Source organism: Neopsephotus bourkii, unplaced genomic scaffold (genome assembly GCF_033783945.1).
Source record: "Neopsephotus bourkii isolate Nb327-2 ecotype Australia unplaced genomic scaffold, CSIRO-AGI_Nbou_v1 NB_196, whole genome shotgun sequence".
Classification (NCBI taxonomy): domain Eukaryota; kingdom Metazoa; phylum Chordata; class Aves; order Psittaciformes; family Psittacidae; genus Neopsephotus; species Neopsephotus bourkii.
The window spans coordinates 5,087,121-5,100,228 of NW_026900709.1; the positions used below are offsets into that span (position 1 = coordinate 5,087,121).

The 13,108-nt window shown below is 42.4% G+C and overlaps 1 protein-coding gene across 1 annotated transcript; it reads right to left on the bottom strand.

Annotated features, from left to right (window-relative positions):
* Positions 1-1,458: 1,458 nt before the first annotated feature.
* On the bottom strand, positions 1,459-11,480 carry KCTD18 (potassium channel tetramerization domain containing 18). The gene is given in 8 exon segments (XM_061377216.1): positions 1,459-2,198; positions 2,201-2,231; positions 3,849-3,951; positions 4,409-4,503; positions 8,692-8,885; positions 9,789-10,000; positions 11,134-11,207; positions 11,209-11,480. Coding segments are annotated over 8 exon segments (1,296 nt in total). The 5' UTR covers positions 11,289-11,480; the 3' UTR covers positions 1,459-1,691.
* Positions 11,481-13,108: the final 1,628 nt, after the last annotated feature.

Sequence of the window (13,108 nt, forward strand, 5' to 3'; positions counted from 1 at the left end):
GTGGAAGTCCCACAAAAGGTAAGTATTAAAAACTGCTTTTTGGTCAGATTATTATGAAAAACAAGTACCACAAACTTGACATCTGTGATGAACTGCATGCTCAAAGAATAGGACATTACAGTATGTTAGTATCTTTCCATAATTTTTGCCTTGTCCTTCAGTGAAACCTTATTTTGTTGGGATAGGAAGAGCCTTGAGATTGGTGCTCATTAGGTTTATTTTATAAGAAAAAGCACTAGCTTAAAGGTTCTAAAGGTAAGCTGGTCTACAGTATACAAACTGATAGCAGAAAAGCACAGTACTGTGCACCCCCCCCAGTGACTTATCTTCATGACAAAGTTGCCTCCTTAAATCTATGTTAGTACATAAAAGTTTGGGATTTTTACTTTTGCAAATGATGTTTCAAGTCCTTGTGGTTAGGAGAAAAGCCTGAAAATGGCTTCAAAATGATCTAGAAAATAAAATGTTTAAAGAATCCTTCTGTAACTGTACTAGTCTCAGGAATGTTAAGAATGCAGCATTTTGGCAATGTGATAGGACTTCTCAGTGTGTAGGGACAGCTGTATTTACTGGGCTGGAAAAGCAAATGTAGTAGCAAAACCAACAAAAAACATGAGCGCCCAGCTGTAAGCAAGGAGGGGCACAAAACAAAGCCAAGGTTTCTTTCACCAATTTAAACAACTAAAAGGGCTTTTAAAAATCATCAAGCTGAATTCAGCTTTCCTCTGCTCATAGGCACATAGACCAAATCTCAGTGTCATTACTCAAAATTCACCCTGGCACAAGGTGGTCTTCTCTGTTTTTCTCTGGGGGAAGGAGGGGTTCTTCGTCTTCAAAGCAGGGCACCTCTGTTAAGGCTTTGCTGCAGAGAAGTGGAGGTTGTCCCCTCCTCATTTGGAAGGACAGGGGAAGGCCAGCTGTAACTCAGACCTGTGAGCTTTCCTGCAGCTGCAGAAAACACACCCCACACTGGTGCAATATAAAATATGAAGGCTGCAGCAGCCTCAGCCCAGTGGCAGATCACACCACATCAGGACAGTAGTACGCATATCCTCAGGTCTATGGGAAGAAATGTCCTGTTACTCCCTAGGCATGCTTCTTCCCTGCCTGAATTTTCTCATGGCTCACAAGCCAAGGTGATCCGTTTCATTGCTGTTAATAATACAGTGACTTATCCATGTGGAAAACACCAGTAAATGCATTCAGTTTCTGGAATCTTCCCAGTACTCAGTATCTTGCACACTTCTGGCAAACTTGTTCCTAATGAAAGCTATTGTTACCTATTTTTCCCCACTTTAAAGATACAAATTAAGGAAATCAACTCTAGTTCATGTTAACTGTGGCTGAAGTTAAGAAAGAGATCTTCTTTTATGCTGTGCAAATACACCCTTCAGAAGGTCAGTTGTACTAGTACAACCTAACAAATACAAATGTGAGATACAGGAATATATGACTGCACTGTGTTTGATAGGGTTTTTAATCCATTTTAATTCCTCCCTTTCCAGTATCTAGAATATATTTAGAAGTAAAGCAGAAAATACACTTCAGTGCTTACTTAAAAGAGTTTCTTCCTATGCTTCTCACAAACTTTTTCATCACGATTTTCTACCAAACCTTTGAATAAATAACCACATGAGTTGATGATCCCCTTTGACCAGATGATGCAAAGCTATCTGGTCTATCAGGCTGCATCAAGCATTATCCATTTTATCATTCTTAGGCTTAATACTCTTTGCTAATACAGCTGGTTCGTTCATGTTTGGTACCCTAGAAGTAGTAGGAGTTCCAACAGCAGCACTGTCCTGTTTGCTTGTTTCACTAGATATAGAAGATGTCTGAGATGATGCCCCAAGAAAAAGGGGAGGCCGCTTCAGCTTTACTACACGGTTGCTTAGGGGCTTAGACACTGCGATCTTGAATGTCGCTTGATGTGGTGTCCCACTGTCAGCACTCTGCTTTCTGCAGGGTGCCTGGGAATTGCTGGGCACTGCTGGGCACATTGTGGATACAGTTTCAGAAGCTACTCTGCGCAGTGTCACGTTTTCAGTGTTGGGTCTTTCCAGAGTCACTGCAGAACACAAAACATGGCAAGCAGCTGCCTTTAATGAGGCTGAATTCTTGACTTTGGTATGGGTACTTGTTGAGGGACCTGAGAATCTAATCGGCTTGGGTCCCACTTCACACGGTAAATAGTAAAGTCTCTTTACTCTTCAGTAAAGTTGATTAATCGACTGTAAAACAAAAAACTTCAGTGCCAGAAACAAACTATGTACAGAAATTATTCTTTTTATTTTTTATTATTGGCTATTAGATGGCCAAATGCAACAGCCATCCACAAACCTGAAGTGCTTTTAATTTCTGCATGTTACGATATCATTTATGGTTCCCAACTGTTCATCGCTGCAACCAGTGATGAATACTACCATGATAAGTAATGTTACTTATCTAATATTTACCAGTATAAGTAATATTACAGACTGAAAACTGCAAGAGATACAGTGCACAAACAGCTGAGTGAAAATCAATGAGAAAAAGTTGGAGGAGTTAAAAAAAAGACTAAAAAGCTACAGATTCCATCAGATACAAAGTCCACTAAATACTGGTCTGATGTGGTGTAAGTTATCTACAAAAATGTAAGACCCACTTGCACATAAAGAAAACATGCTGCTGCTTTCTCCCTCCCCCATTTCTTTTCAATGCAAATGATTATGGATAATCCTTCAAGAGAAAATGTTTATATACAAAACAAAGCACGTACATAAGAAAGCCTATGGAGTCTCATGCCAACTCTAATTGGCAGCATCTTTAAAGTATTACATATATGCTGTTTCTCAGTGTTGGCAAAGAAAAATGGACAGATACCTAGAAGATTTTAATTCTTCATGGAAATAATAAATGATGCCACAGAAATTCAGGTCATGCTAAAACAGCTGAACTGGACGTTAGAAAATCTGAAACGCAACAAAACGAAAACTAGACCAGGCCAGGTCAGAGGGATGATCAGTAAATACCAATAAAAATAATTTTTTGAGAGATGAAGAAGGGGGGAGGAAAGAACACAGAGACCAATTTAAACTCAAATGCATTTTAAAATAAAACAAAAGCTTTCAAACTGTGGCTCTGTTGCTGGCTCCCACGTGGGCCAAAGCTACTAAAGCCCTGAAGTAGAAGAAAGAACATGTGTGAATTGGATCATGTCTAGATTTTCAGCTGACAAAAAAAAGCTGTAATTTTAATTGACCTGATTGTTAGGAATGAAAAAACTTAGCTGGCAGGTCAGTAGTGTAAACGGGCTATGAGCTGTGAGAGCCACTGACGAACAGCTTAAAAGATACTCTACAAAAGCACTGATACTCTTCAGGGTACTTGCATTTTGGACTTTTAAAGATCTGTGAAATGTCACAGGGATTCATACAAAGAATATACAGTATCTGAGGGTAATATTTCTTCTTATTGCTCTTACAAACTGTTACTTGGTGACACTGTTCAAACAGAAAGCCTGCAAATACCCCAGTACTTATTACAAGGATTCTGGGGAGTTCTTCCTCAGAGCCACAAGATGAGAATGGATTCTCAACATCAGCACATTACAGACCAAAAGAACCACTAAAATGAAAAGGAAAGGTTAAATGTTCAAAGATTTTGTTCTCTAATAGTAGCAATGTGGTACCAGTAAAACAGAATCAGTAACTAGGTTCATTTACAGTATTTCAAGACAGTGTATGGTCTCACCAGGACCACTCTGCATGTCAGGAGTTTTAGCTGAAACCTAAATGCAGCCTTTTGGGAGGGAAGAAATTGTGCTATGTATCTGCTCTATTTTAAGGCACCTATGCAAATCAGTGTACCGTTTACGAACTGGAGGCATATGATGCAAACTGGCTTCCAAAGGGCATTCTTCAAGAGTCCAACATTCTATCAGCTCCTGAGGTACTCTCCAGCAGCTGACACCTGCATTTTAAAGGGACAGTCTATTGATTAGCTGAGGGAACATAGTGTTATCCGTACATACGCTTAACTAAATGAATGCATGTATTTTATTACGTAGAATTTCAGCTTTGAATCTCTGCTGACATGAGTGTTATTTACAGCCAGCGTGGTTCCAGGGCTTCCACCAGAGTGCCCAATGCTAGCAGGCTATCACCCCTTGCATGTGGTAGCTCTTACTAATCTATTCATTCATGTCAACTCATTCAAGTCACCTTCTTGGAACAACCCTTAAGACCTTCTCCCCACTGTGCCCAGATAGCCACTACTATGGAATATTTTACAACATGTCACTGAATGAGTGAAAACATATGCAGAATCTTTATTACGGTAAATTGGCAAATATTTTTATCTTTATATAAAAAAGTAATATTACTAAAATAACAAAAAAAAAAAGAAAAAGAAATAAATAATACTCTACCTCTCCCATCCCAGGCGTTGAAAGCATCCACCATCTTTCTTAAGTCAGGTACTGAGCAACAGCTCCAGATGTACTGGATGTTATTTCCAGCTTCTCTAGAAATATTGTTTTACAGGTAATAGTGATGTGATAAATCTGGCTAAGTCCTTACAAATGTACACTGGTGAAATGTGTAAGCCTTTTTACCAAATACTAACTATAGCGACTTAATAGTAAATGTTTTGTAAAGTAAATGTTACTTAAGTTTCATTCATACAAAAGGTTCCAAACAGCCGTCCTTCTATGATCTGCATGCTTCTAAACACTGGTTGCTAAAAATGGGTATTCATGAAAGAATAGGTGTTCATAAAAGAATAATTACAGAATTAATGATTGTCCTGGGTTTAGCAGTAGCAGTCATTTTTCTCCTTCTTGGTAGCTGGTGCAGTGCTGTGTTTTGACTTTCGGGCTGGGAACAGAGCTGATAAAAATGATGTTTTGGTTTGGCCAAGGACTTTGTGAGCCTCATGCTCTGCCAGGGAGGAGGGAAGCTGGGAGGAAGCAGAGACAGGACACCTGACCCAAACTGACCAAAGAGGTATTCCATACCACAGCATGTCATGCCCAGGAGGTAACTGGGAGTTACCCGGAAGAACAGGGGGTCTGCTGAGTCGGACTCGTTGTTCGGCGCATGGTATTGTACCCTTTTCCCTTGCTATTTTCTCTTATCATTGTTGTTAGCGGTGGTAGCGGTGGTGATTTGTGTTGTACATTGGTTGCTGGACTGTTCTTATTTCAGCCTGTGGGAGTTGCATTCTTTCAATTCTCCTCCCCATCCCTCTGGGAGCAGGGAAGGGGGGTCAGCCCCTGGGGAGGGGGGGGAACGTGGGCCTCAATTGCTTCCAGCTTGGCACCACTCACTGGGAGTGAGTGCACAAGCTGTCTGGCTGGGGTTAAACCACAACAATGATGTAAAATTTATTCTTCTGCATCTCAATCATTTATTCAAAGAGAAAACACAGGAGGAGGACAGATACCTGATGCTATGTGTTCACATACTCTTGGAATAAATATTTATGTTCCCAGCCTGAATTTAGGAAAATATGCATCTTAATTATAAAGATGAAACATCAAAAGCTCTATTGTAATCATGTTTCAAAAGATACACAGTGAAGCACCGGATCAGGGTGAGGAAGTTGACGAGGCCTTCTACAGGCAGCTGAGAGCGGCCTCACGGTCACAGGCCATGGTCGTCGTGGGGGATTTTAACTTCCCTGATGTTTGCTGGAAGGACTACTCGGCAACCCAGCCGCAGTCCAGGAGGTTCCTCCAGTGTCTGGATGATAACTTCCTCATGCAAATGGTGGATGAGCCAACCAGGAGAGGTGCGCTGCTGGATCTCATCCTCACTAACAAGGAGGGTCTGGTTGAAGGAGTGAAGGTTGAGGGCTGCCTTGGTTGCAGCGACCATGAGATGGTAGAATTCAGGATCTTGTGTGGTAGGGTCAGTAGAATAGCAAGTAGAATCGCAACCCTGGACTTTAGCAGGGCAAACTTTGGCCTCTTCAAGCAATTGCTAGGGGAAATCCAGTGGGCTAGGCTGCTTGAAGGGAAAGGGGCCCAAGATAGTTGGTTGACGTTCAAGGACTGCTTTTTCCGAGCTCAAGATCAGAGCATCCCGACACGTAGGAAGTCGAGGAAGAGGGTCAGGAGACCTGCGTGGTTAAATAGGGAATTGCTCGGTATGCTCAAGTGGAAGAGGAGAGTTTACAGGTCATGGAAAGAAGGGCTGGCCACTTGGGAAGAATATAAGGCTGCTGCTAGAGGATGTAGGAAAGCTGCTAGGATGGCTAAGGCCTCCTTGGAATTAAAGCTGGCGAGAGGGGTCAAGGACAGCAGAAAGAGCTTTTTCAAATACATGGCAGGTAAAACTAACACCAGAGGCAATGTAGGCCCGCTGATGAACGGGACGGGTGCCCTGGTGACAGAAGATACAGAGATGGCAGAGTTACTGAATGACTTCTTTGTCTCTGTCTACTCTGCTGGAGGCAGTCCTGAAGAGCCCTGTACCGCTGAGACCTCAGATGAAGATAGGTCAACGGAGCGGTCTGCCTTAGTTGATGAGGAATGGGTTAAAGACCAGTTGAGCAATCTGGATATCCATAAATCCATGGGTCCAGATGGGATGCACCCGCGGGTGCTGAGGGAACTGGCTGAGGTCATTGCTAGACCGCTCTCCATCATCTTTACCAAGTCTTGGGAAACGGGAGAGGTGCCTGAGGACTGGAGGAAAGCAAATGTCACTCCTGTCTTCAAAAAGGGCAAGAAGGAGGACCCGGGTAACTATAGACCGGTTAGCCTCACCTCCGTTCCTGGGAAAGTGATGGAACACCTTATCCTTGGTGCCATCTTAAGGCATATCAAGGATAAGAGGGTTATGAGGGGCAGTCAACATGGCTTCACCAAGGGGAAGTCGTGCTTGACCAATCTTGTAGCCTTTTATGAGGAAATAACGCGGTGGATGGATGATGGTAGAGCGGTGGATGTGGTCTACCTCGACTTCAGCAAAGCGTTTGACACGGTCTCCCACAGCATCCTTGCGGCTAAATTGAGGAAGTGTGGTCTGGATGATCGGGTAGTGAGGTGGACTGTGAACTGGCTGAAGGAGAGAAGCCAGAGAGTTGTAGTCTATGGGGCGGAGTCTAGTTGGAGGCCTGTATCTAGTGGAGTGCCTCAAGGGTCGGTACTGGGACCAGTATTATTTAATATATTCATCAACGATTTAGATGAGGGAATTGAGTGTACTATCAGCAAGTTTGCTGATGACACTAAGCTGGGAGGGGTGGCCGACACGCCAGAAGGCTGTGCTGCCATCCAGAGGGACCTGGACAGGCTGGAGAGCTGGGCGGGGAATAACTTGATGAAATATAACAAGGGAAAGTGTAGAGTCCTGCATCTGGGCAGGAACAACCCCAGGTTCCAGTATAGGCTGGGGAATGACCTGTTAGAGAGCAGTGTAGGGGAGAGGGACCTGGGGGTCCTGGTGGACGACAGGGTGACCATGAGCCGACACTGTGCCCTTGTGGCCAAGAAGGCCAATGGCATCCTGGGTTGTATTAGAAGGGGGGTGGTTAGTAGGTCGAGAGAGGTCCTCCTTCCCCTCTACTCTGCCCTGGTGAGACCTCATCTGGAATATTGTGTCCAGTTCTGGGCCCCTCAGTTTAAAAAGGACAGGGACCTGCTGGAGAGAGTCCAGCGCAGGGCAACTAAGATGATTAAGGGAGTGGAGCATCTCCCTTATGAGGAAAGACTGAGGGAGCTGGGTCTCTATAGTTTGGAGAAGAGGAGATTGAGGGGTGACCTTATTATTGTATATAAATATATAAAGGGGGAGTGTCACGAGGATGGAGCCAGGCTCTTCTCAGTGGCAAACAATGAAAGGACAAGGGGTAATGGGTACAAATTGGAGCACAAGAGGTTCCACTTAAACCTGAGAAGAAACTTCTTCTCGGTGAGGGTGACGGAACACTGGAACAGGCTGCCCAGGGAGGTTGTGGAATCTCCTTCTTTGGAGACATTCAAGACCCGCCTGGACACGTTCCTGTGTAACCTTATCTAGGTGTTCCTGCTCCGGCAGGGGGATTGGACTAGGTGATCTTTTGAGGTCCCTTCCAATCTCTAACCTACTGTGATACTGTGATACATTAAGTGGGACTAAAAGAAAGGCAGACTGCTTCCAGACACTCGTAAGTACATGTCTACCAATAACTTACTGTCATAAAAATACAATAGTGTAGTAGAGAGATACATGTTCTAGAAAGAATTAAAACCATTTTTCTTCATCTTCAGTTCTTTCTGGTGTTAAATATTTCTTCCAGCTGCCTAAAAAGACCGTAAAATACAACTACATGAATCATGACCAACATTGTGAATATTTCTGCAACTTTTTCTGGATGGATATTCATTCACTGTATTTAGTGTAAATATCATCCTAAATTAGCAAGTAATTTTAAATGGTTGAGACATTTTAAAAAATAGCAAGTAAAACATAATGAGAACTTAAAGCAACAGCATGCTAGCCACCTTCTGTGGACTCTCAAATTCTTGTACTCCGTGCTTAGTTGTTAATCTTTCGTTGATGTGACCACTGTATTGGGCAGCTGTTTTCGAAGCTGGAAAGAATCTGATTCCTTTCACAGATTTATAGTACATTAATACTGTATTATGCTACATGTAATACTATTTAGATATTATGTGTTCATCCTCACTTCATACTGCTTTCATGTGTTTGACATTCATCTTACCTTTTGTAAATGCTCTTATGATTAATTTTTGTTCCCAGCTCCTTATTAACTGCATCAGTCCCCTCAGCTTCTGTGGCATACACACCAATAATTTTACTTTCACAGCTTGCTGAAGAAGTGTTGAGATAGTGCAGGACCCAAACTGTGGGCTTGGTACAAACTAAATCGTAAGAGTCACAGAAATCTAACAAAGCCTGGGGGAAAAAAAAAAGGAGAAAAAAGAAAATAAAAAATACCAAATATTAATAAGAATATAATGGTTTTAGTTGAATAAGCTTTCATATTTAAATTTTCTTAACTCACTGGTGAAATCTGTTATGCAAATTAAGGAGGTGGTTTATCCAGAATAATGTCTGCAGTATTTCTCATCTGATGTTACAGAGAATATTGTAAAACTAGGAGAAAGTCACAGAAATTAAAGGCATGGCAGATCCCTAATACAGAGAAAAACTTGAAGACCTGGAAGTATTTTATACTTTTCAAAAGGAAATGAGTAAGGGAGAATGTGAAATGTGTGGAACAGTAGCTTACTAAGAGAACACAGATGACTGTCATGAAACACAGACCTGGTAATAGGAGTTAATTTCTGATCAGCAAATTAGAATTAGCTTTTAAGTTACAATACTTTAGAACAGACAAACCCTAGGGTTTTAAATAATACATTCACTTATTTCTTGTTCTAAAAAAATGGCAAAGTACATTTGTCTTTTGAGTTTCAGGAAGAATTCGTAAAACTGAAAAAAGGCCAAACCCTCAAACATCCTGAAGGGATCAAATCTAATCATAAGTAAAATTTGAAGGGAGCTAAACAATGTTGTTCCTAATGCGCAAGTTCTCCAGCAGACTTGCATGTAAACAGTCCACTTAAACTGTTCCTGTATTGCAGTGATGGGAAAAGCTTAATTTAACATGTCCTTAACTACTATGACTGCATTATCAACTCTTAAGTTTTCTTAACCTAAACCTTTGAATTTACTGATAATTAAACATAGTAATTAAAAAGTGCTAACTTGCATATACTACAGTTTTAGTATCTGATGCTAATGAATGATGTGGATTAGACAGTAGATCTTTAAAAATGTAAGAAATGTTAAGACGTTTTTAAGCTCTGTATTTGACGTTAAAGAATACGTCTCCATTTCATTGGCCAAATGGTCAGACAGACTGTATGGATAAGGGATGCCAAAATAATCTGCTTCCTCCTGCAGTGCAATTCGAGTTTGTTCATCTTCAGGAATCCAAATTTCTCCATGCAGATAATCCAAAAGATATTTAAACAGTCTTCCATTTCGGTCAATTACACATGCTCCTGAAAACATAAATTATTTGAAATACTGCTTCCAGCAAGAGAAGACAGACTACCAAGCAAAGCCTTTATACAAAGTTTCTGTACTGGTTTTACCTACTTAGGACGAGTAAGTTTACTGTCTCTGTTCTTTTAAAACTACTATTTCATTTCCCTGGAATATTTGTTATTTGAAGATAAGATTCTCAGTGCTGTAAACATTTATTTGGAATTTCAGTGAAATCACTGATCTGCATAGGCCCATGCCAACATACAACCTCAGCTGTATTGCACTTCACTTAAAATGCTGAAATCTAATTCTGGATGCATTTCTAATTCTAACTGCAGATACATCTTTTCTTGCTATTGCAGAGTTTGGGTTTTTTTCCCAGTTTTGGATCTAGGCAATTAAGAGAGTTAAAATTAGCATCAGCTCCAGCACACATCTATTCCAACCTTCCCTGAATATTGCTTTTTCTCTCCTTTGCCTGCTAGGCTCAAGGACCACAACGGAAACTGACCAGACTACATGCAGCTGCATGCAGTAGGCTGTTTACTGCAACTGAGAGATGGCAGCAAAACCCTGCCCAGAAAAATGCTAAACATTTCAGATATTTTAAACGGTCAAAAGCATACAACAAGGAATTACTGTATCTATTACATATCTTTAAGCTGGACATATTTTGGCAGGATTTCCAAGTCACAAACAAGTGTGAAATCTGACCCATGAATAATTTATTCAAGCTTTCCTATTAAGCCATGGTAGTGAAAAACGCAACCTTTACCAGGTAATCTTTCTCAAAGATTGGACCCAAATCTCCTTATGTAATGAACAGAGCAAGGTGTCTCTGGAGAATATAGGGGTTCATAAACTTCAGTTTCATATTCTTACTGAAGAAATACGTTCCAAAACCCCAGTTTGGTCTGAGACAAGGCACAGTAAGCACTGTACAAACATGAGTAGTGCTTGGAATCCAGATTAATTACCCCTAAATCATGCACACTTAATCGTTTTACATCCTGGAATTAAAGAAGCCAACTGATGCTCAGCAGATTGGAAAAGAGATATACTGTAAAATGCACAAGTATATACAAAAGCATGTATTTGCCACAGAGCTCCCTGATCAGAATCATATTTACAGCTTGAACATATTTACCTGACTCATCCACTTTTACAGGAAAGCGTCCACTAAACATAGAAGCTAGCACTGAATCCTTAAAACAGCATAGACTCAAGCCTGGCTGTGTACACACATCCCTGCACATTAAGTTGTAGAATACCCTGGCCATCTTCAGTCTTGTCCCCTTCCATTGCATTTGCAAATCATGATGTTAATTGTGAGCTATTCAAACCTGAAACAGGTATAAACAAAAGAAAACATAATGCCAGTTAAGACTGGAAGTGAATGAGCTCAGCCCTTAGATGTTTTTACGCAGCAATATAGTAAATCAGCTTTGAAAACAGTTCAGGAGATATATTGGTGTAAATAGCCAAATAGTCTACACCTTCACTATTAAAAACCACGGCATTTTACTTATCTAGAAAACACAAAGGTTGCTTCTGACACAAATGGGTAAGCAGAACTTCATGGTCAGAACATGTGAGCAGAGCACTGGAAGGACATTCTGGGAAATCTTGCGTCAAGTATAGTTCACAGCACTGAACATGCAGTAATTCTGCATGAAAACCAACTTCTTTAAAATCCTACCTTCAATTAGGGCTGCTTTAGCTAGTTGTTGAAGCTATCACATCCATTAATGCCACATTGCCAATAAATACTCGTGCCTGCCTTGAGCTCCCTGCAGAGGGGGGCCCTGTCAGGGCAGAAAAGAGTGGCACAAGAAGCAAAAGAAAATATTTTAAACTTGTTTATTTTTTAAAGGTTTTTGGGGGGAGGACGGGGGATGTTTTGGTTTGTCTGTGGGTTTGGTTTCTTTTCTGGGGGGGTGGGGTAGAGCACGCCCTTTAAGGATTACCGACTTGATACGCGCCTTCCCGCCGGGTATCTGCTTTGGCCCGAGGCGCAATCCCCCGCTGCTGCGGCGCTGCTCCGCCGAAGCAGGGAGAAGCCCACCCCGCCCCTCCCTGGGCCGCGGGCAGCCGCTATCCCTCGCCGCCGCCTTCCGCGGCAGAGCCGCTTTGTTGGGCCGCGTCCCCGAGCCTATAGCGGGCAAGGCCGCTTGAGAAGCCGCCGCGGTTCCGCAAAATGGCGGCTGGGCAGTAGGAGAGGCCGGACGGGAGCCGAGCGGGGAGAGGAGAGGGGCTTCCCTGCCCGCGGTCTCGAGGGCCAGCCGAGGGTAGGGGCGCCCACGGCCCTGCCGGCCCTGCCGCCTCTGCCTCTCCTGCCTCCCCTGCTTTGCTCGGAGGGGTCCCTCAAGCACGTCGTTGGTGTGAGTGTCCGGTGAAATAAGGCTGACCCACGTAAACTTGGCTACTCTGTAAGGTGGAAACCTTTCCTATTAATCTTACTATTTTTTTATTTATTACAAGTAAATGTTTACTCGAGTGGTTTGACTCAGTTGCGTTTCCTGTAGTTTCAATAATATCACAGCTTGAGCTGTTCTAACCCATAGTGTTCCCATTTTACTTCACAGAGGTCTCAAACCCTTTCTGGTCAGCTCGGGCTGGGACACCACCTTTGGCCGGAGGTGGAAGCCCAGGCATGGGCGCTGGTTTCTGCTGCTGCTGTGCATCTGGAGTTGCAGCATTGAGATAGGTGATTTCAGAAGGGTGATGTGCTGGGTACGTGCTCCGAGTTAAGATGGAAAAGGCTGCTTTGGTTAAAATAGGGAGCAATGGCAGAAAAAAAAGGTAGCCTCAGGTCAGCTGGTGTTTTCTGGCCTACTTTGACATGACTGTGCGTCCCTTTGACCAGACCAACTTGAGAGCTGTGTGCCAGTAGCAGTCTCTTTAGTTCTAACTGGTATATACAAGTGCAGGCATTGTAGCTTCTAATTTGCTTTCCTGGTGCTTGCCTGTGAAACGTGGGGGAAGTTCTGCTGCAGACTTCTATACATTTTTCAGAGCAAACGCTTTATGCATTAAAACAGCACAGAAAAATGTAGTCAAGGTGCTTCACAGCCATTTCACAAAGACTTGCAGAAGCAGTGTCCAGTTAGATTGTCTGTGTC